This window comes from Peromyscus eremicus, chromosome 4 (genome assembly GCF_949786415.1).
Source record: "Peromyscus eremicus chromosome 4, PerEre_H2_v1, whole genome shotgun sequence".
Taxonomy (NCBI): Eukaryota; Metazoa; Chordata; class Mammalia; order Rodentia; family Cricetidae; genus Peromyscus; species Peromyscus eremicus.
In genome coordinates, this window is record NC_081419.1 from 153,166,852 (window position 1) to 153,190,937 (window position 24,086).

At 39.6% G+C, this 24,086-nt stretch overlaps 1 protein-coding gene across 9 annotated transcripts; it reads left to right on the forward strand.

Moving 5' to 3' along the window:
- Positions 1-4,086: 4,086 nt before the first annotated feature.
- Pcmtd2 (protein-L-isoaspartate (D-aspartate) O-methyltransferase domain containing 2) lies at positions 4,087-22,294 on the forward strand. 9 transcript variants are annotated; one of them, XM_059262183.1, is made up of 7 exons: positions 4,087-4,199; positions 9,150-9,480; positions 11,264-11,366; positions 12,731-12,902; positions 16,178-16,301; positions 19,587-20,007; positions 22,124-22,294. In XM_059262183.1, exons 2-6 carry the CDS (start codon positions 9,174-9,176, stop codon positions 19,958-19,960), a joined length of 1,080 nt encoding a protein of 359 aa, XP_059118166.1. In that variant the 5' UTR covers positions 4,087-4,199; positions 9,150-9,173; the 3' UTR covers positions 19,961-20,007; positions 22,124-22,294. The 9 variants fall into 9 exon arrangements, with proteins under 9 accessions (XP_059118166.1, XP_059118172.1, XP_059118165.1 ...); XM_059262189.1 differs by having other exon boundaries at positions 19,951-20,007; XM_059262182.1 differs by lacking the exon at positions 22,124-22,294 and adding an exon at positions 20,209-21,977.
- Positions 22,295-24,086: the final 1,792 nt, after the last annotated feature.

The window sequence follows — 24,086 nt, forward strand, 5'->3', positions numbered from 1 at the left end:
GGTTGTGTTGAGAAGATTTGCCTGTAGGCCTTTCACTCTAGGCCTGGTGCCTTAGATGAGACGTGGTAATGGACACTAGAAACCATTTATTGAAGAGAAGGGGTGCTACCCAATCATCTGGATCTTCACAGAGTTATCAGACACAGTGGGTGTCCAAGAGGCCAGAGAAAAGGGGGTTATAATCGATCCCAGGTCAGTAGAGGAAGACATAGATCAAACTGGTGGCTTTCTCCAGCCTTAGGAAAGCTATGCACTTTCTGGATATCCTTCAGGTGCTGAAGGAGTGGACAGGCTGATGCCATTGTTTCCTGGGTCCAGAGTAGATTACCATTATAGGCAAATAGCACGCAGTACTAAGTAAATGGAGGGAGAGAGAGGTTAGGGAACTGCAGTACTAGCCTTAAGTCACTGGAAATATCTGGGTGGGTGCTGGGACAGGGTAGAAAAAATGTACATGGTGACTTATCACACAAATGCTATCCCTGGACTGCCTGTGGGAAGCCAACTTGGAGCTGGCCTCTCAAGACCTGGCAGATACCCAGGTATCTCTCCCTGTGCCTGGCACCCCTGCCTTTCACCGTCAGTGGCCTCAGGTCACTCACCACATCTGACATTGAAAGGACATCCCCAGGCTTGTTTTACTGTCTCTGCACTTCCCATCTATGTTAGCTATCATGCTTGACTGGAGTCCACCCTGTTGTTTGTGACTATCAGATATCTGTGACCACAGCTGCCACATGGGCTTGGAACCACACAAGGCTCTCCTATTTATACCTAAAGACCTAGATGATACCCATAGGTGTCCACTGTGTGGACTCATCTATTGTCATCTTCTCTTAACTATACTCTCAGGGAACCTCCTCTTGAGTTTCTCTCTTAGAGTTCATAAGAGACAACAAGGAGTGAATACTGGCAGAAGCTAGTTCAGGAGAAGGGGATCCTGAGCTTTTGACAATGTTATTAATGCCAGAGACCGTGGGTCCCACCTCCTAAAAGTGTCCCTCCTCAGGGTAGTTCCACCCTAGGAGCTTTTGCAGATGGCCTTTGTAAGGACCCCATGTCAGCAGGGTTTCAGATATGAACAAATGGTCCTTATATAGGCCCAGCCATGGCGATACCAAATTGATACTTGCAGACATTTCCCAGGGCCCTTGTAAGACTAATTATTACAAAAAATAGTTTTACGATGAGAAATTATTTTGAAGACCTTCCCTTCCAAACTATTCTACACGTTTTTAGGTCTGCATCTTCATGTAGTAGCTGTGGTGAATAGCAGACAGACTTAGGTAGCTGTCTGAAGACTGTTAATTCCATTCTAAAAAAGGAGGAGGAGGAGGAGGAGGAGGAGGAGGAGGAGGAGGAGGAGGAGAGGAGGAGGAAGAGGAGGAGGAGGAGGAGGAGGAGGAGGAGGAGGAGGAGGAGGAGGAGAAGAAGAAGAAGAAGAAGAAGAAGAAGAAGAAGAAGAAGAAGAAGAAGAAGAAGAAGAAGAAGAAGAATCCCTTCCTTCTTACCTTAAGGATGACCTAGTTTGGCTTCTTCTTCCAATTCAGCTGTGCAATGGTGACACCTTGTGGCAGATTTTGTATCTTGTCATTTTTCTGGTCCCAGTTGGCCAGCATTGACTGTTCCTAGTAAGGTTCTTAGGATTCTGCTACCCACCTCCAGGGTGGCACTGATAAAGTCAAGCAACATTTGATGTGTGTGGGCAAGCATCCAGAGGACAGAACACTAAGCTTAAGGCAAAAGCACTCAGAAGAGACATCAGAAGAGTGGATAGGGAAAAGGCTGAGGACAGAGTGGTTGCTACAGGGATGAGACTATGGGCAGTATGAGGTATATCACCTATTGGGTTTCCTTTCCTGTAGTCAGCACTGAAACTGCCTCCCCATTACTAAGTCCTGAGCAAGGCAAAACCATACAGCTACTGTCTGGTTCAGACACAAAATATCTCAAGTGTGGGTTTCTGGCTGTGAAACTCCCATTGGATCAAAATAGTTCACCAATATTGTAATTGCTAAAGCAATACTTGACCATTATAAAACAACCACAACAGAGATAAATAAGCTAAAGAAGTAGTATCCCTAGCTAGTGCTGAGATGCATGAAGAAAGAACTGTCTCTCACACTTAACCCTGAGGTTCATGTGTGCCTATTTACATACATGTGCACACACGCACAAGCACATATACTTGCAAACATCACACACACACACACACACACACACACACACACATACACACACACACCAAATTAAAAAAAAATTGGTTGCTTCCAATGTTTGGGGATTACACATGAAGCTGTTATACTACCTATGTGCTAGTTTTTGTGTATAGTGGTAAATATCTAGGAACTCAAATGCTGATTTTTTTTAAAAACAATCTTATGTAGCCTTGAATAGTCTTATATAGCCCTGGCTAGTCTTCAACTTATTACATAGCCAAAGTATGATCTTGAACTCCTGATCCTCCTTCCTCTAACCACTAGGTGCTGGAAATACAGTTGTGTGCCATCACATCTTGTAAGACTTTGTTTAGTTCAGTAAGCAACTGTTGAACTATTTTCCAAAGTAGCTTTATTATTGTTCATTCCCACCAGCAATGAAGGAGATGTGCTGTTGCTCTACATCTTCACCAGCTTTCGGTGAATTATACGTTTTATAAATTTTGGCTGTTCTAACAGGTGTGTATTGATATCTTATTGTTTTATAAATCTGCAATTACTAATGACACATGATGTTGAGCATCTATTCATAATGCTCATTTGCCATCTGTATATTTTCTTTGCTGAGACGTATGTTCATAGTTTTTGCCCATTTCTATTTGTACTGTTTGTTTTCTTATTTTTGAGTTTTAAGGATTCTTTAAAATCCTTTATCAGATATGTGTTTTGAGACTATTGTTTTTCAGTCTGTGTCTTATCTTTTTATTCTCTTAATAGTATATTTTACAGAGAAATGATGCCAGTTTTTAAAATATTTATTTTACTTTTAAGTATGTGTGTGTGTGTGTGTGTGTGTGTGTGTGTGCACCTGACTGCAAGTGACAGCAGAGGCCAGATGCATCAGATTCCTGTGAAGGTGTTACAAGTGGACTTGGGTGCTGGGAGATAAATTGGGTAAGATCTGTCTCTATTAGTTTTACCTGTGGATGTGTAATAATTCCAGCATCTTTTGTTGAAAAGATCATCCTTCCTCCGTTGAATTGTATTTGTTCTTTTATCAAAAGTGAGTTTACTATATTTGTATGGATTGATCCTGGGCTTTGTATTTGATATCATTAATTTATCCCTGCCCCTATATGATATTTGATTACTGTAATTTTAATAGTAAGTCATGAAACCAAATGGTGTCTGGCCTGTACTTTTGTTCTTTTCCATCATTATTGTGTTATCTATTTTGGAATATTTTGCCTTTCTACACAAACTTTAAAAAATTGTATAACATTTATTTTTCATTCATACCACAATCCACGGCGGGCTGAGTGACTCTCTTACAGATGCTGACTCAGGAATTCACGCTCCTTCTGTCTTGACACTACTTTCTCCAACATGTACCCTCCATGCTGTGTGAAGGAGGTGTGCAATCACGATGATACAGAACAAGTTTCTGGTTCTCACTCAAAACTGGAAGAACAAGACTCAGAACAATCTCAACAGGTAGCCCTTAAAGGTCACTTAGACTGTTGTCTATTTTGTAGGTTTCTCTGAAATGGTCAGGAGAACTGCTCAAGGAGAACTGCTCAAGGATTTCAAAGTGTGCAGATGGCCATCCCCTGGGCCAGGTGGTCTGCCAGCGCCAGAGCCGGCAGTCATTTGCACCCAATCTATCACTGTTTCTTTACTCCTGCCTTTTCTACTGTGGGAGCGGTGTCCTTGTGCCTTCTGCAGACAAAAGACTTTCTCCCGCCAACACGCCCGCATCCTCTCATATCACTAGGATGGGGACCTACTTTGAGACTACGTATTGACGGAGGGACCCACCAAAGCATTTAAACCAGGGTGTGAAAAAAAAAAGACAGGTTCCTGGGCTGCGTTGTTGCCCCTTTAAGAGCTCCTCCGACTGCACATGCTCAGTTCAGCTATAGCGCGCGCAGGCGCACAGGTAGCAGCGGATGTTTACAGCGGCCGAGGTCGGTGCGAAGCGACCGAAGCGTCCAAAGAACTGCTGTCGGAGTCTAAACCCGAGGGCCGCTAAGCGCCGAGGTAGAGCTGTTGCTGCCCCTCGGCCCTTCCCTCTGTACCCGTTCTCCAGCTCTGGTTACCGGTCCACTAGCGTCCGTGTTTCTTAGCATATTTTGAGAGTTTCTAGCCCTAGCACCTGCCCCTGCCCCATCTCCCTGCCCAGCACCCTTCACACCAAATCTTCCTCCAGCACCTTCCCTTCAGCGTACCCCACCTCCAACTCCCCACTCCCCCAACCCCTGCTCTCCGTTGCTAACTGTGATATGTTTGCTCTAGATCTACAGCCTATTTCTGATTAAGTAGAAAACGTTTGCAGTTAGCTCAAGGGCAAGTCGGGCATTGACAAGGTTTGACACAAATTCCACCTTGGGTGGTTATTTGAAAGAAGGCATAGTATCCTGCAGAGGAGAAAAAAATGGATCTGGTTGGGGAAAGGTCTAAAATAGCTGGAGAGAATTTGCAGGGGCCTGGTTCCTTTGTTTGTTTTTTATTAGGCCTGTTCCTCTGCCACCAACTCAGTCATCTGATTATCTGGCCCTCTGCTCTCTTGGACCTGCACTGTTGGTCTCTGTTCTTGTCAGCGAAGAGTGGCTAAAGTGGGCTCCATTCCGATGTTTGGTAGGCTGTCTTTCTAGAATGAGGTATTTAAGAGACTCAATACTGATTGTATGTAGAGGGAATTGAAGTGGGCCCTCTGAGGTGGTGGGGTTTGGCCTCTCCCTTGGCCCTGGCTTTTCTCCATCCTCCACTGAGACCTTGCTGGGAGAGTTTTGAGAAGTACATTTCTTTATATCTTTTTAAAATTCTGGTAGTTCCAAAGCTTTTCTATGCATAAAACAGTCAGCATATAATACTATTCAGGCTTTAATTTGATTCCACCGCAAATGGTATGCACTTAATGCATACCCTCCAAGAGTTCTGGTTTTCAAGGTAAGAAGCCTCAGTTATTCGTTTGGGACCCATTTTCCCAGCAAGATATCCCCATAAGAAGTGACATCCAGCCAGATAGTGGTGGTGCACGCCTTTAATCCCAGCACTCAGGAGGCAGAGGCCGGTGGATCTCTAAGTTCGAGGCTAGCCTGGTCTACAGAGCAAATTTCAGGACAGCCAAGGCTACAACTGAGAATCCTTGTCTTGAAAAATCAAAACCAAAACAAAACAAATAAACAAAAAAAGTGACATCCAGATTTGACTGTGGGCCTGCTTGTGTATGTTTTCCAAATGCAGCATAGATCAGAAACAGAACCCCTTAGTCCAGCTTCACTTGTGTTGTTGCTGTCCATTTTGAGTCCTTCTGTGCTGTTGCTGCTCAGTGTTTTCCTGTGTCCTCATGTTTTGTTGGCCTGTGCTAATCACTTCTGAATAAGAATAATAAGCATTACAGCAAGTAGTAACATATGTAGTGTAGTGAAGGAAGGACAGCCTCCTAAAAATGATTCTTTATCTTCAATCAGAGTCAATGTATTGCATTCTGTTGCAGCAATACTATTTGGTTTGGTGAGGGTGGTTTTTTTTTTTCTTTCTTTTTTTTTTTTTGACATGGTGACTAATCATGTCCAGGTCAGCAGCAAGCATTGATGCTTCCATGCAAGGCAACTTTACATTGTCAGACAAAGCTAATATTAAGTATCAGACTCTATCATTGTTTACCTACTCCCCAACAATAGCAACAGATAGGGCTACCTTGGTGTTCTGTGTAGTCTAAAGAATTATCTGATCTGGAGCATGATCTACAATAGCTCCAGACAGCTTTCTGTTTTAAGTGAGTGAATTTAATAAGCATATAGCAAGCAAAAGTAAAAGAACTAGTGAGTAGTGATAGAAGTAGCAGATAGATAGCAAAACCTCATCAGATTTAGTACTCACATCTAGTAGAGATGACTGGAGTAGTCCATTGAGGGAACAAACAAAAGGTAATGGCAGAAATCATCTGGGAAAGTCCCATTTGAGGCAGCCATTTGGAATTCCTGATTGAGAGCTCCAGGTGAGACTTCCCAGTTTAAAAAAAAAAAAAAATTAGCAAAAAGCAGACATCAAGTTGGGCACTTATAATCATCTAGTAGAAATTGACTGGAGAAGTTGAGGCAGTCATCTGGAGTTCCCAATATAATTTTTTTTTCCCATGGGTAAGATTGCCATGGCTGAATTTCTGACTTCCTGTTCCTACTGAGGTATTTTTAAACCTTCTGATAAACAATAGTCTTGGAAATGATTAACCTTTTAGCCATTCTCAAGGATACAATATTTTACTCCTGGGCTGTTTTGCTCTTCCTTTCCCTTAATCATAGAATTAGGTGCCCACCCAGCTCCAGGAAAAGGTATTTTGGAGAATATTTGGAGACCACTGGAAACAAATATGCTAGAGCTGGTACAAGAGAGTTCTTACTCTCACCATCCACTTTCAACCATCTTAAACAGCACACGACAGTTTACCAATATAATGCACATTATACTTGGTTATGAAAATGTTAACAAGAAATTAGCAAAGAATGTTGTTCTCTTGTGAGTCTTTAACACCTGTATCCTTGATGTGCACAAAACAAAAGCCTTTGACTAGACATTGCTGGGTTTGATCATAGCTCCTCTTGCTGTCTGTGACTGTGAGCAGTTTAGTAACTAAGACCAGCTTGCCTTACCTTTAGACATTTAATGTAGTGTTTACTGGTGGATGGTAACTGTTAGAAAGATGGTTACTGTTTTTACTGAAATTCTGTTCTTTTAATATGGAATAAGCTTTCATGTGAGGAAAAGTTCAGTAAGATAAATATCTAGTACTAAATGAAATATATCTAACATGGTTTGTGGTACCTGCTGGAGACTGTTACACAGTGGAACTGTGATAGAATGACAGAGTATATTCGGGGTGAACAAGATGACTTTCTTGATTCAGTAGGATTTATGGTTTTTAAAGGTCTTTTCCTAAATGGGCCTATAAGCATATAAATACATTATTCTATTTTCAACTGGTGTCCCAAATTTTAAGATGACTCTGTTAAATCAATAGTGCAGCAGTAGAACTAAGTGGCTTATCCAAGATTAAGACCAACCTTATTAGCACTAAGGACTGGTTACAGCTGGAGACAAAGGTTCTGAATCTACTTTAAAAGTAGATGAAATTTTAATAGTTGAACCATGATTTGAAAAGTATTATTTGTCTTGATTATGAAAATGGAATATTTCATCATAAAATGGAAACAAATGTGTATCAAGACATAGTTTTTCACTCCTAGGCTTAGTTCTCCAGCAGTGCTGTCACCAGTTGCGCACATGGGTGTGTACAGGGACTGTCTCCAGTATTCTAGAGAGAAAACTGTGAGGGGAGAGGGATCATAACAATTTTGTTGTTATTGTTTGAGACATGCTCTTTTTTTCTTTCTTCTTTTTCCTTTTTCAAGACAAGGGTTTCTCTTGTAGCCTTGGCTCTCCTGGAACTTACTCTGTAGATCAGGTTGGCCTTGAACTAACAGAGATCCTCCTGTCTCTGCCTCTTGAGTGGTGTGATTAAAGGCATGCACTATCACCCAGCCTGAGACAGGTTCTTATATAGTCCATGCTGGCCTGGAACTCACTGAAGATGACCTTGAACTCCTGAACTGGAGGCTGTTTTGATTCATAAAGTCTGCAAATCTTTGTATCATTCCATAGTCTTCAGCAGTTTATATCAGCATCACCATCTTGTAAGAAATAAAGCCATTATTTTGGAAAACTCACCTGAGGTCAGTATAAAACTGGGGAGGATATCTTTCTTTTTCTAGGAAGAAAAAGACCTCTCCAGGGTAAAAAAATATTTTCTGTTTGCTGATCAGGGCATGTTGTTGTATTTTAGTAGTTGGACCTAAAGGGGATGCTTTCTTCACCAAGATAGTGTGGGAAAAGATAAGAAGTATACTTTTTTCTTTTTTTTGTTTTGTTTTGTTTTGTTTTGTTTTGTTTTTCGAGACAGGGTTTCTCTTTGTAGCTTTGGAGCCTGTCCTGGAACTCACTCTGTAGCCCAGGCTGGCCTCGAACTCACAGAGATCCGCCTCCCTCTGCCTCCCAAGTGCTGGGATTAAAGGTGTGCGCGTAGAGAGCAAGGGGAAGCTGTGGTAGGGAAGTAGGACACAAAGTGCTAGCAGTGACCTTTTGTACTGCTAAACTTTAGCCTTGAAACCGATTTTTTGTTTTGTTACAATAAAGTATTTGTTACAATGTGTTCTATTTGGGGAGAAAGTTTTGTGGATGTTTTTACCTAAAATTTAAACATCAGAGTAACCAAATCAGTAGGTTGGATGGATTGCTTGTTGTGGGTGAGTTTGTATGTATGTTGGGATGTAGTGCTCTGGTTAATGTTGGGATACCATTAAATTTGAATTTCAGGATGACTCAGTGGGTAAAGGTACCTGAAACCCAGCCTAAAGATCTGAGTTCCATCCCTAGGATCCCTAGGGATCAGTCCTGCAAATTGTCCTCTGACCTCCACTTGTGTTTTGTGACACATGTGGGTCAGTATACATACCCTCCAAATAATAAATGTAAAACTTTTTAAAAGTTGAATCAGTTAAACATCAAATGGCTTATTATTTGTTGTTGACTTTAATTTCTAGTGGAAGTAGGATTCTTTTTTTCCTAATTAAAAAAATTGTGTGTATGGGCTCACACATGCCATTGTATGGATGAGGAGATCAGAGAACAACCCAGTGGTGTTGGTATCTTTCCTCTCATCTTTATGTAGGTTCTGGGGAATGAACTAAAGTTATAGGACTAAGGTTATAGGCTTTGTGTGGCAAGTGCTTTACCCACTGAACAATTCCTTCGGCCCTGTAATCTCTACTCCCCATACCATTATCTTTGGAGGGTGAAATGGTTATTAACAAAAGATACTCCTGTCATTATTATGTTTAGAATTTAATATTTGGAAATAGCTTGTGTTTAGAGCTTTCATTATTTTGCTCTTGCCTTTAATGTAAATAGTTATTAAAATTTTAATTGTAGTCTTGCTTGATTGTAATCTTGAACATGGGCGGTGCTGTGAGTGCTGGTGAGGACAACGATGAGCTCATTGATAATTTGAAGGAAGCCCAGTACATCCGGACGGATTTAGTAGAGCAGGCTTTCAGAGCAATCGATCGAGCAGATTATTATCTTGAAGAATTTAAAGAAAATGCGTACAAAGACTTGGCGTGGAAGCATGGAAACATTCATCTCTCAGCCCCGTGCATCTACTCGGAGGTGATGGAGGCTCTGGATCTGCAGCCTGGGCTCTCATTTCTCAATTTGGGCAGTGGTACTGGCTACCTCAGCTCCATGGTGGGCCTTATTCTAGGTGAGTGTGGATGCAGAGCTTGAGTCCCCTCTGCCTTAGGACGATGTGGTATCGCTTTAGATAGAAAATGTAGTAGGCTGGTTGCATCCCCTGGTGAAGAATATGGACCTCCTATCAGTTGCCTGAAATTTAGCTACTAGAGGTGGATGACTGGATGATATCCACCTGTGGGCCCTGAGTTGTAAGTTTTGTTGTCTCTTACCTATATTGCCGAATTCTGCTGTGAATGATGGAAAACAGCAAAGGTGTATAAATCCTGACTTTATGTGATTTCTTAATTTAATCTAATCACTCTTTTACCCTTTTTTCCCACTGGGTGTCATTAAAATCCTTTGGTAGTTGAAGTTCTTTGTAGCAATTTCTGTTATGTTGTTTGCTACTAAAAGAGTAATAAGTTTATAAGTTTATGTATTTTTAAGAAATTTTCAGATATGGATGGAAGGGATTTCTTTTTTTTTTTTCTTCTTTCTTTCTTTTTTTTTTTTTTTTTTTTTTTTTTTTTGGTGTTTCAAGACAGGGTTTCTCTGTGTAGCTTTGGAGTCTGTCCTGGAACTCGATCTGTAGACCAGGCTGGCCTCGAACTCACAGAGATCCACCTGCCTCTGCCTCCCAAATGCTGGGATTAAAGGTGTGCACCATCACCGCCCAGCTGGAAGGGATTTCTTAGGTTATCATATTTGGAGTCATTTAGGCTATTTGCTGTACAAGTTGTAAGAATGCATGTATAGATATGGCCATTTCTGATAATATTATCAGGATTATCAGCCAAAGAGCTGTTGAATTCCTGTTTTGTGTAAAATGTATATTGGGGCAAAGACTTTTCAGATGTTGCTTGTTTTTCTTCTCAATTGAAATAATTTTTAATCTTAGTTTGTCTTTGATTGAGACGTGGTTTTCATGCTTTGAGAAAAGGACACAGGCTCAGATTACTTATCATTCCTGTGACTTGCTTGATTTTACTTGAAAAATCTTACCTTGTCTAAGGTAGTGGTTTTTGCTGGGGGGAATAGATAATAAAGCCACCTAGATTAGAAGAAATGCTAATGAAAAAAGCCGGAGGAACTGAGGACATGGCTTAGTGGGTAAATGCTGTACAAGCATGAACCAGAACACGTAACAAGCCAGGTACAGCAGTGTGTTCTGTAATCTCAGTGCAGCAAAACAGAGATAGGATTCTAGGGACTTGCTTGGCCAGCCAGTTTAACTGAGTAGGACTCTGTCTCAAACAGTAACTTGGGGAGTGGAAGATGTTGATCTCTGCCATGGACACTCATGATCCTGCGCGCGCGCGCGCACATACACACACACACACACACACACACACACACACACACACACGACGTGCGTGCTTAGTACCTATGAAAAGAGTAAGCCTGGAGACACTGTGGCTCTCCATAAGTGCCAGTAGTGTTAATGAAAGTGCTGTGAAATATAGATTAAAGCCTAATACAAGGTTTATTTGTAAATATAGGTTTCTTCTTAAATTTGTTAGTAAAAGCTACTACTCTTACTTTTTCTTTTCAATTTGCAAATTATTCTTTTAATGTTTGAGAAGCCTAGGCATCAAAACAAATACTGTGTTAATGAATAGAAACTATACTACACATTGAAAGACTCTCTTGAGTGGTTTGTAGCCACAAATGTGCCGAGGCCTTAAGACCTCATGAGTTTCTATAATTATACATTACATAATTATCTGTGTTGTAATTAGTAAAGTACAGAAAAAAATGAGCAAGCGTTCTTTTCCTGATTCTAAGAGCTTTGTTATTCTCAACCCTTTCAGGTCCTTTTGGTGTAAACCATGGGGTGGAGCTTCATTCAGATGTGACTGAGTATGCGAAGCAGAAACTGGATGTCTTTATCAGAACAAGTGACAGTTTTGACAAGTACGGTCAGATGCTACCCATTGGTTCAAACTAAGGGTGTTAACTATAAATAAAAAAAGCCTGTTTAATATGCATGTGCCAGTAAACATAGTTAAAGTATGGTTGGATGATCCCAGGTTATATGTATGCCTACCTTATATACTGTATTATTTTAATATTCTCTGGTCTTGAGGGCTTTATAGTTTTTATTTTATTTTTTTGGTTTTTTGAGACAAGGTATCCTCATATATCCTCATATAGCCCTGGCTATCTTGGAACTCACTATGTAGACCAGGCTGGCCTTGAATTTACAGAAACCCACCTGCCTCTGTCTCCTGAATGCTGAGATTAAAGGCATGTACCACCATACCTGGGCAGCTTTTTTTTTTTTTTTTTTTTTTTTGTTGGTTTTTGAGACATGGTTTTTCTGTTTAACATCTCTGACTATCCTGGAACTCAGACCAGGATGATCTTGGATTGATAGAAATCCTCCTGCCTCTGCCTCCCAAGTGCTGGGATTAAAGGTGTGGGCCACCACCTCCCAGCCAGCTTTGTGTTTTATAACTTATGATACTTTACATTAATTTTCATCAGTATAGTAAGAGAAGAAAACAAAAACTTTATTCAGTTTTCATGTTCCAGTATAGAAAACTTTTATCACCTAATTGTTTCCACAATAAAATGGTTATGTTTATTTTTGAACAGTTTATATAAGTAGCTCTTGGCATTTAAAATATGCCACTGAAGTTCTTAAAGAATGGAAATTTCAGAGAACAAAAAGTGTCTTTTTGCCTATAGTGGTGAACAGAGGCAGGCAGATCTTTGTGAGTTTGAGCAGCTTGTTCTACATGGCAATTTGTAGGCTAGAAAGTAGAGAGAGCCTGTCCAAATAGAGAAAATGCTCTTTAAAACCTCCTGTTGGAGCTGGCAAGATGGCTCAGGGTAGGTAAAGACACTTGCTGCTCAGAGTGATGCTCTGAATTTGATCTGTGGAAACTTCTACAAGTTGTCTACACACACACACACACACACACACACATACACACACACACACACATCCTGAATAAATAAATCAAAATCTAATAAAATCTCCAGTTGCTTGTCAAGCAACTGAGTGTGGTGCTGCATATTGTAAAAACAGTGAAAAATGATAGCTGATGTTGCTTTATATTTGGATCATGTTGGAACATTTACTTTCATTCTATTTTGTTTGTAATTTCTAAGGTTCTATTTATATAGTAATATAGCTTCTAGCTCCTGGATCTGGAAAGTGTTACCTTGTCCTGTGATTTTGTAATTAAAATATAACCTATGGTAAGCATAAACTTGTTTTATGTACTTGTTACAATGACACATGTAATTACAGAAAACTTTTTTCCTTGCAGATTTGACTTCTGTGAACCTTCCTTTGTAACTGGCAATTGCCTGGAGATTGCTCCAGATTGTTGTCAGTATGATCGTGTGTATTGTGGAGCTGGTGTGCAGAAAGAACATGAAGAGTACATGAAAAATCTTCTCAAAGTTGGAGGGATCCTTGTCATGCCCTTGGAAGAGAAGGTCAGGTTCTCTACACAGCTGACATTGTGTATACTCTCCTTCAAAGTTAGCTTATGTGTACAACTTTTGCAGTAGTTCTGCCATGTTATTAACCGAGGACATAGAATGGATATGCCAAGGTCTGCCATACCCTAGGTGCTGTGTGTGAACCTTCCCTTACCTCCTTTCTCTTTTATATTTGTTCTTCCTTCTGTTTTTTTTCTTTCCTTCTCCCCACTTTTTCTCCCTTCCCTTCTCTTTCTTCTTCCTTCTCTTCATCTTCACCCCAGCTCCCTTTGTTGTTGTTGTTGTTGTCTTGTACTTGCTTAATACTTTGATGGAAAGTATTTCACACATTTCCCCCTTTTGAAAAATTTTCTTGTATAGACTGGCTTGAAACTTAGAGTGCTTTACTTAAAAGAGTTCATGAATGTAATTTTTAAAAATGATGTATTTTTATTTTATATGCATTGGTGTTTTGCCTGGATGTATGTCTCTATGAGGTTGTCAGATTCCCTGGAACTGGAGTTACAGACAGTTATAAACTGCCATGTGGGTGCTGGGAATTGAACCCGGCCAATGCTCTTAACCACTGAGCCATCTCTCCAGCCCCTCATGAATGTAATGTTAAGTCATTTAATTTTGAATCTATATCATTTTGTTGTTTAAAAGTTGCATTTGGTTGATATATCTCTTAGGTGTGTGTGTTTATGTATGAGTGTTCACATGTGTGCATGTATGCATGTGCATGTGGAGGCCAGAGAATTGACATCTGGTATCTTCTTTGATTGCTTTCTACCTTATATATTGAGGCAGGATTTGTCACTTGAACCCAGAGCTTACCAGTTTGGCTGATCTAGCTAGCCAGCTTGCTCTGGGGATTCTCTGTCTGCACCTTCTGAGTGTTGAGATTACAGGTGAACCACACCATCTGCCTAATGTTTAATTGAGTGCTGGGGATTGGAACTCTGGTTCTCCTGTTTGCATGGCAAGCACTTTACCAACTGAGCTATTTTCCTAGTCCTTTCTTATTTTTTAATATTTTGGTTTTCTTTTTCATGTTTTCTTTGTAACTGATTTGTTCAGGGGAGTAGATTATTGGTCTCATAGTGTTTTCCTACACCCTGGATTTTGCAGTTCATAGATGCATGTTCTTCTGTCCTTTGTATTTTCTACCTATTGGTAATTAGATCTAGAGGCTTAGTAGAGGTTTTTTTTTTTTTGTCATATTTTGAAGGAGGAGAACACAAGTATATAAGCTATGTATTAAAAATAGACATTTGTCTTCATTATATAAAGGATTGATTCCAAGACCACTTTTTTCTGCTCACGATGACAAAATATGGAGATGCCTCAGATCCTTTCATAAAATCATGTAGTATGTTAGTGGCATATGACCTACACACATCCTCCTGTGTACTTTAGAATACCTCTAGATTAATGGTAATATCTGGTAGAGTATGAATGCTGTATAAATAGTTGTTTATTGTGTTGCTTAGGGAATAATGACGAGCAGAAAAATCTGTACATGTTCAGTAGTACACGATTTACTTTCTGAATATTTTTGGTATGCAGTTGCTTGGATGTAAGAACATTGGATCTATAGGACAAGTTTTACTTAAGTGTGTAGGCTCAAGCAGCTTCTTTGGTTACTCATCCTTACAGAATGATAGTAGCCTGATCCATTGTTTCATTAAGAACTATAGAATAATACATTTAAATTCCTTCATTTTTTCTGTATTTAGGTGCTGGTTAACTTTGATAAAGAGAAAACTGCTTATTATTGATTTGGTCCCCCTGAAGTATACATTATGTAAGATATACAGGATAAATTTTGGTTATTAATATTTGCTTATTAATTTTCTGAGTCATTTGGCTTTTTGTCAAAGGGAGGTGACTAATAAGGCTTTGTTTGTTTTTTAGTATCAACTAATTTTGATTGAGATCATTTTAGCTCTAGATTAATTTGAAGAGGATAGGCATCTTCATACTATTTCCATCTGCTCATCTAGATTATGAAATGCAGGTTTATAGTTTTATTTAAGGTCTTACATATCATTTATGTATTATATTTAAATGTTTGGTGTTCATTCTAGCTAGAAACTATCCTTTAAAAAGAAGAGGCTTCTGGTGGTGCACACCTTTTATCAGGTGGAACTCTGAGTTTGAGGTCAGCTTGGTCTATAGAGTGAGTTCCAAGACAGCCAGGACAATACAGACAAACTCTGTCTTAAAAACAAACAAAACAAAACAAAAAAGTTTCTGGGTGATGAAGAGATGGCTCAGCGGTTAGGAACATACAATTCTTACAGAGGAACTGAGTTTAGGCAACTCACCAAGGTCTGTAACTCCAGCTTTAAGGGTTCTGAGGGTCTCTACTGGACTCTGAGAGCACTGGCACTTGTACATATACCTTTACACACACACACACACACACACACTTTAATCTTCAAAATTTTCTGAAAAAAATGTTTTTGCTGTTGTTTCTGAATTTGATTAATCTTTAGATATTTCCCTAGTAATTGTGCTGTTTAATCCTTTTAGAGAATCCTTAGTTTTGGCCATTTACAGACTGTCCTAGTCACATTGAATACACAGAGGCTTTGTCATTAAATTCGATTCTTTGGTACCAATCCTATAATGTAAAGTGCTTTGATGATCTACATTACTATGTATCAGCTACAATATCCCACTGCACCCCTGAAGTGCTATTAGTGAGAGTAAGGACAATTGCTTAGGTGTCCAGAATGACACATTTATGTTGAAGAAAGTCACAGAAGCATGGTGGTAGTATCTGGCATTTGGGCCTTTCCTGCTCCCTTGCTGTTACAGGTGCAGATGGCTTGCACCTCAGATGCCATTGTAGCTATACTCTTGAAAGTAGCACACAGAATTTAGGGTTTTTTATGGTTGAAGTATTGTGGCTATTGTGCTTCTTTGGTTATTTTTACTGAGGACAGACTCTTTCCAACTTATCCCTGACCACTGCTTTGAAGAACTTTAGAAGGTTGTTTGGTAAGAATTTTTCTTCCTTATCTCATTATTTCCTCTTCTAGTCCTTTAACTGGCCTATTGTTCATATTTCTTGTAAACACAAGGTAGGTTATGGAGCTTGAGCATGTTTATGCTAAGCATTTGCATAAGAGTATTCCTGTTAGTTGTAAGTAATATCACATTAGGTGTTATATAGACAGGTTATTTCATGTTTAGATTTCATATACTGAAACAATTACACTTAAATATAAGTTGTCTAGTAGCCAAATCCTTTGGATATTCTTGTTTTGTCTTTGAGATAGTTGACCAAGATAACACGCACAGGCCCTTCTGCTTGGGAAACAAAAAAGATTCTGGCCGTTTCCTTCGCCCCTCTGGTCCAACCCTGCCGTTCGGAGTCAGGACAGCCTAGACTTGTCCAGCTACGTGAGTATAAGCATCTACCTCTCTTTTATCTCTGATTAAAATTAGAATAGAAACAAAAAGTACAAGTAACACTTTGACATTAAAGAGTATTAACCTTCCTTATTGCAGCCCTCAAATTATACAAGATACTTTAGACATTTAAAAAGTCTCTCTATTTAGCCCATCTTAGATGATTTTAGTCTTCTTTTAAATTTATAAAGTGTTGTTGCTGATCATGCTTCTAAAAGTAGCAGATTCACCAAAGAGCTAATTTTGCCACATGGGAATCTCAGGCAGTTTGCCTTGCCTGCTGGGAATGTGTAGTAGTCCCTGCGCACAGTCCTCACAGTACCTGTCTCATGATGCTTTAAGCAATACAGGTGAGCCTGTTCTGCTGTGTGACTGGGAAATTTTGTGTAGCCTCATATGCTCTAAACCTTTGTGCTTACATCTCCAAGATGCAGACTTGACATGGAGCTAACATAGGGTGACATTTATCCTGATGTTTTATATTTTAAACAGCTCTAACAGAAATAGGGATTTCAAAGTGATGAAGATTTAGGATTTCCAAGTGAAGACAATTTATCATACTTCTGATCACTTAAAACATTTGGAAAACGTGTGTGTGTGTGTGTGTGTGTGTGTGTGTGTGTGTGTGTGTGTGTGTGTATACACAAGAAAAAGAGAAAGGGAGAGAGGGAGAAAAATAGAATAGGAATGTGAATTATTATAGATAGTTCTAAAACAAATACATTTTTGGTGAATTTTTTTAGAGAACACTTCAATTTGTGATAGTCATTTAACAAATTTCCCTACTTTGTGTGTCATATGAAATTCAGTAACAAGTAACAGTGAAACATACAAAGAAGTTTAGAGAGAGACTAGGGAAGGTATGTAGAAGATGATGTTATGTTGTACTTGATTTTGAGGGTGAGAAGGAATTCCCTTAAGAGAGGAGGAGTAGAAAGGTATTAGGAGAACCAGGGCAAAGTTAGAGACACACACTCTATGGTGTAGTCATTGTGGGTGTTTTGGAAAAACTTATGTGTAGTTTGGGTTTTAATTCATTGTATGGCTGTAGAGAGCTTCAGATGTTATTGAAGATGCTGCATATACCAGTCATTTGGAGGGTGAATTTGTCAGACTGGTGTGTTGTAGAATATTATTTTAAGGTGTGTTACTTTTGTTTATGTTGCATTTGTTTAACTCTGTTAAGCTGTGTTACTGTGTCTGCCTAAAACACCTGATGGTCTAATAAAGAACTGAATGGCCAATAGCAAGGCAGGAGAGAGACATAGGCCGGGCTGGCAGGCAGAGAGAATATATAGAAGGAGAAATCTGGGAGGGAAGAGAAGTAGCCAGAGAAGACATTAGGGACCAGCCACCCAGCTACACAGCAAGCCATTTACAGAAGTAAGAAAACAGGAAAAGCCCAAAGGCAAAAGATAGATGGGATAATTTAAGTAAAGCTGGCTAGAAATAAGCCAAGGTAAGGCCAGCAGTCATAAGTAATAATAAGCCTCCGTGTGTGTTTACTTGGGAGCTGAGTGACAGACCTCTCAAAAGAGTAAAACAAACAAACAACATTGGTTCTCTAAAATTTTGTTCTTTAAGCAAATGTGGCCAGTGATAAGGAAGTGCACCATCCTCTGGCACAATGGCTGGGTTTAGAAGACAAGGACTCAGGAGAGCATTTGGAAGACTTTGAAGATCTGGTTAAAAATGAGTGTTTCTGTGTGAGGGCTTGTCAAGCCTGGCTATGTGTTGCCTCCTGAGATGCTCACTGTGAATGTTGAGTGATAAACATTCATGTGATTTGGTTAGCATTACTAAAGTGATCGGTTGGGTAGGGTATTTGCAGTTTCTATTTTCCCAGGTCACTGTTTTTTGTGAGACCAAGGGAATAAGAGAAACCATATAGCAAAGCCAGCCCACAGTGATACTGAACAGCTTTGGATATGCACTGCCTGGAGCATCCCCCTAAGTGGCATGTATGCAGGTTGGAGGCAGAAGTCAGGCAGGAAGTTGATGGGGTTTTCCCCATCAGGCAAGAGACAAAGATTGAGACTACACCAGCCTCAGCAGGAAGGGTTCAGGGACATATGACCTTTGTAAGGAAGAACAGCAGAGCCCAAGGATTGTATTATCATCTGTGCTAAGTGTGGGGTGGGCTTGACTTGACTGGGACTAAATTTCAGTTTGAGGAGAAGGTCTGTATTAATTAAAGTCACAGAACAGATGTAAAACCAAGAATCAGCAGTCATACTGAGAAAGGAGTGAAGTGAATACTGGAGGCTTTGGGGGTGTCATAAGGCCCAAGGAAGAGAAGTCATAGAGAAGGGCTATGAACTGAATCAGCTATTCCTGGTGGTCTTCAGAGAAAGTTTGACAGGCCAGAATTGATACTTGGGAGCCCAATGGCCAGTGAGGGACTGTTTTTAGCATCTTGGAGAAACAGCTGGATTGCAGAGGTTCTGGAACCAAGTTTTCTTGAATTGAGTTAGAGCAGGATATACCACAGGTCATTTGTTGAGCTACATGGCAGGATGCAGGCAAGGTACTGCAGAACCATCCTGGAGAGAGAGCACAGCCCCATGTTCTCAGGGACAGAGGATAAGAAAGAAAGCTTGGTGCCTCTGAAAGAGGTAGGAGATACTGTTTGTTGTTAGAACCTGGTCTAGAGACTTGCATATCTGCAGGGCAGAGGATATTGGTGGTTTCTAGGTAGGGGTTATGATTTAGGTAGCAAATACTGCAGATAACACAAGAACCTTCTCTATAGAGTGGCCTCTTGTTTGGAGAAGGTTATGTGTACTGGAGGGAAAAAGGGATTTAGATTTTCTGTTTAATGTATCTAAACCCATGGCCTCTAATTCCTTTTACTTTGAGAAAAACCCTTTGTTCTTCTTCAAATGGTTTTAGATTTTCACGTGTCTACTTTAACAGAAAAATATTTAATTTATGAATTACTGTGAAACTATTAAAATAGATAAAGGGATGTTAGAAGTGTAGATTACTGTATTGTTATTGTGTCATTGAGCAGAGTAAATTGGGTTATGAACTAGTCTGCAAGAACAAACCCTAAGGTTTCAAATTCTGCTGCTGACTGATTGGCTAGACAGTATTTCTTTCCTTTTCAGAGTTAAGAATTAGTATATGTGGATATGTCTTTTGAAAAACACATGAGGTGCAGAGTAGACCACTGATTCCTATTTTGTTAGAATGCTCCCTTCTTTGAAGTTCTTCCAGCAAGTTAGGTATGGGGTTGGCCCTGCCCGTGCCCACAGGCTCTGCCCCTGTCCACAGCACCACTGGCCGTGCGCAGCCTGCAGGATCTGGCCCGGCTTGCTATCCGTGGCAGCATCAAGAGGGCTATGCGCCAGGAAGCCACCAGAGGAGGTGGACTGAAGAGCACACCTATGTTTAAAAGAAGGCGACTTCGTCGCCGGCGAATGGAAACCATTGTCTTTTTGGACAAAGAGGTCTTTGCCAGTCGAATTTCCAACCCCTCTGATGACACCAGCTATGAGGATGCAGAGGAGGATCGGCGGGAAGTGGCAGAGAGGACCTTACGGGAGGCCAAGCCTGAGCCACCAGTAAACTTTCTTCGCCAGAGGGTATTGCGCCTCCCATTGCCCGACCCCCTGAAGTACTACCTGCTGTATTACAGGGAAAAGTGAGCTGTGGGAGAGTGGGACCAGGATACCCAGAGCAATCTGCTGGCCAGGTACATGTGTCTTTTCCCTTTATTGGTTCCTCACTATCCTCTGAAACTTTCATGCAATGGTGTGATTTTATTTAAGCACAATCCAACAAGAAACTTCATTGAATTATTTCCCTCAGTAGGGGTGGGGTGGGGTGTGCATCTTGTTGGCTCTACTGTAATTTGAGCTCATTGGGAACTGCATGATGTCTGTTCCTTATGCAGGCAAACTTATACGTTGAGGCTGGAACTGAATTGTATTGGATCCTGTGTGAAGCAAGGGGCATATCTATAAAGGTGTGACATCTTTGGGTGTGACATACCACCATTCAGCTTGAATTTTATGTCATGATTCTATTGTTGGCACTGAGTTCATCTGACTTTTGTCGTTTTCTAGTTTGGGAAATGTTGGAAAGCCTCCCTTATTTTAATCAAACTAATCAAATCTTATGTGAAATATCTACTTGTAGTTTTTAAAAGGAAAAGAAAATGAGATGCAGGAGGAGGAATAAAATATAAAACTGTCTTTCTGGAAATTCCAAAGACTTCTAAGCATTTGACCCCCCCCCCCCCCATACTTTCTGTTACTTATAGGAACCACCATCAAGTAATATCTTACAGGATATTCTAAAAGGAGAACAAGTTTTTCTTACTTAAACAAAACAAAAGAACAAACAACAAAAAAAATGTGAGTGATAAGCTAGTCACTGAATTGCAAAGACCAGAACAGGTTTCTAAAGTATGTTAATGAGAATTTTCAGAGCAGATAGAGAGACTGCAGGGTGTTACAGACAGCCCATGCTTCTCGACTTCAGTTTGCTATCTTTCTGTGATCATATTAGAGTACCAATTCGTAGATTTTTATCTTTTATAATTCTGGAGAAAAAAATTGTTAGTTTTGTAAATTTTCTTAAGAACAGATATATGTATTTTACTAGCTCCATTGCATTAGAGCAGTTTAACTCAGTGACTTGTGAAATTTATTATCTCCAGGCCGTTGGTGTTGAGAACTATCAATTTTTTTTTAAAAAAAGCAACCTTTCTGGCTGTCAGAGTGCAGGACTTGAAGTAACATTGATGATTCCAAAAGCTGGCCCTTAAAAAAATTTTTTTAACCCAAAGAAAATAGTGTAAATTGTTAACAATAAGCCCAAATTAGTGTGTTAATTTAGGATTAAGTACTGAGATTTTATGATTTATTTTCAGCTTAGCCTCACGTGACTTGCAGGGAGAGGTTTGATCTATGATTTCTCCAGCTTAAATGGATATTTTGGATCTTTCCTTTTTTCTTTTTCTTTTTTAAGTTAGTTGAATCATTTTACCACACAGTATAGTCTGCATGTATAGCTGGTAAAACATATATTGCCCTATATTATAAATATAATGTACACATATTACTTTAAATATAAGCTATTTAAAGAAAGTTCATAGTTGTTTTTACCTGCTTTTTAACTCCAAGTCAGGCTTCTTTTCTTTCAGAGAGAAATGCATGCTCTAACTTTACTTGCAAATGTTTGTAGTTTGCAGATCTTTGTTGATGTTAACTCTAATTGTTAGGTAGACTTCTATGTTACCTGGAAAATTTTTGACATAAATTTAAATAAATCTGTGAAGTCTGTATATTAGGTGGCTTGACTGAATTTTTTCCTGTGATTGAATATGGGTTGCATTTTGAAAAGCCACATTTGCCTTTATGCTGGATTAAAAAATTACAATGCATAAGACTTTTCCTTTATATGTTATAACTTTTCTTAGCATTTTATATTTATATGTTATCACTTTGTGATTTTAAACCATAATTCAGTTAAATAGAGTTATAATGTGAGGAATAGATTGGTCTTTATAAAACCAGGGGAAAATTGGAATTTTCTTGTGAGTAAACATATTTTGCTGCCAGAATTCAGTATAATGTACCACATTCTGTTTTCATACTAGTAAATCTTAATATAGTCAAATGTCCTCAGGATCCATACTATAAACAACATTGAAAATTGCTTATGTTTTAAGGAGTGGTTATTTTTAAACATGTGACTTCTGTTTTAATGTAAGAATCAAAGGTATACATAAAAATAGATTTGCCAATGTGCAACTTAAAGTCGAAAATCCAAGAACTTAGAATCACTGTTTTTTTTTTTTCCAGTGAGATGAAATACATGGGGAACTCAATCAATAAAAAAGTAGTTAAGACATTTTATTCTCAGCATTGCTTCTGTGTTGAGTATGTGATTGATTATATTTACATCTTGTTAAAATTCCATTCTCTCCAGTGGGATTGCAGTTTGTATACTTTTTAAATGTCAGTTTTTCTTTCTTTTGCATTCTGTGATTATTCCATACCTGCAAACACACTAGTGTTGGCATATCCAACACATGTAGAAGTGAGTTTATTAGATGCCATCCCAAAGGTAGAATCTATGTTATCTTAAATTGGCCATCAAAATCCATCACCCATCAGATTACCTTCAAAACAGTACATAGTTCTAAGAGTCTGTGAAAGAGCTTGTTTTCACTTAATTGACGAGAAACAGTATTAAGAACCTTTAAAATTTCAGACTGATGGAAAAATCAAGTTGACACTCTTTCCATTCCTAATATTTTTAAATTTTTTAATGATTAATTTAATATCTTTTTATATGGACTTGTTACTTTTGCTGGATTCAGAGGAAATCTTATCATTCATGTGGTGATTCTCTTAAAGCATCTTAGCAGGCTGATGTCTGTCCACTCATCCAAAGAGATTTATTCTCAACCCTGTTTTCACACTTCTACTATCTGTCAAGAAGCCTTGCATGAAATAATGATGGGTCTCCCACCTGAACTGAGCTGCTTCTCAGTTCCTAGTAACATAAAGAACAGGAAGTGATATCACTAGAGGCTGGGGGGGGGGGGGCGGGAACGGACGACCAGCAGGCACTAGAGCTTTGCTCTGGACCCTGTCCTCACTGTCAAGTTGATGAACAACAGACCTAGTTTTTTACTTCCATGCTGTTACTGTGAACAAGCCAGGTATCCCACTATGAACTCACATCATGGCCTACAGTTTTCCACATTCAGAATCCACAAATTCATCATCCCATCAAGAATCCTTCAAAGAAAACAGGCTCAGTCTCTATGGTTACCAGTAGAGACCTTATCTGGAAGCTCCACTCTTCAGCCTCCTCACCTGCAAATACTTAGGTACAAGGAAGCACACAAAGTAACCAGGATACTTGTGCAGGTGCTGAGCATCAGCCTCTTTTATCTACATGCTAGATTTCACCTGATGCTGCCCAGACTATCACTGTGTCTGAATCTCCACTATCCAGCCGTATTTTAGGTAAGTTCCTCATAACTAAGTTTGGAAGCTGGATGATGTGTGGTGTATTGTGTGGTATTGTATTCCCCCAAATATTGTGCATGCTAATAAACTTATCTGGGGTCAGAGACAGAACAACCACAATATTAAACATAGAAGTTAGGCAGTGGTAGCACACGCCTTTAATCCTAGCATTCCAGAGGCAGAAATCCATGTGTTCAAGGATACAGCCAAGCATGGTGACTCACACCTTTAATCCTAGAAAGCGAGCCTTTAATTTCAGGGAGTAGTGGTAGAAAGCAGAAAGGTATATAAGGCGCAAGGACCAGAAACTAGAAGCTTTTTAGCTGTTTAAGCTTCAGGCTTTTGAGCAGCAGTTCAGCTGAGAGCCATTGGGAGGACACAGAAGCTTCCAGTCTGAGGAAACAGGACCAGCTGAGGAACTGTCGAGGTGAGGAAGCTGTAGCTTGTTCTGCTTCTCTGATCTTCCAGCATTCACCCCAATAGCTGGCTCCAGGTTTGTTTTTATTAATAAGTACCTTTAAGATTCATGCTACAATGATGGAACTTCAGGTTCATGACAGCTCCTTACTGTATGAAAATCCATCATGCCCATGTCAGTTTCCAACCTGTCAAAGAATCTGAGCAACATTTTTTTGTGTGTGTGTCCTAGAGAATGTGACTTGGAGCTCACCATTGGGCTGATGAGAGAACATATACAGCCATGTCTGGTGAATCATTGTTTCCAAGCTCCAACATGCATCAAAATGGAAGGCAATCCATTTTGTTAGGAGTAGGCACAGAGACA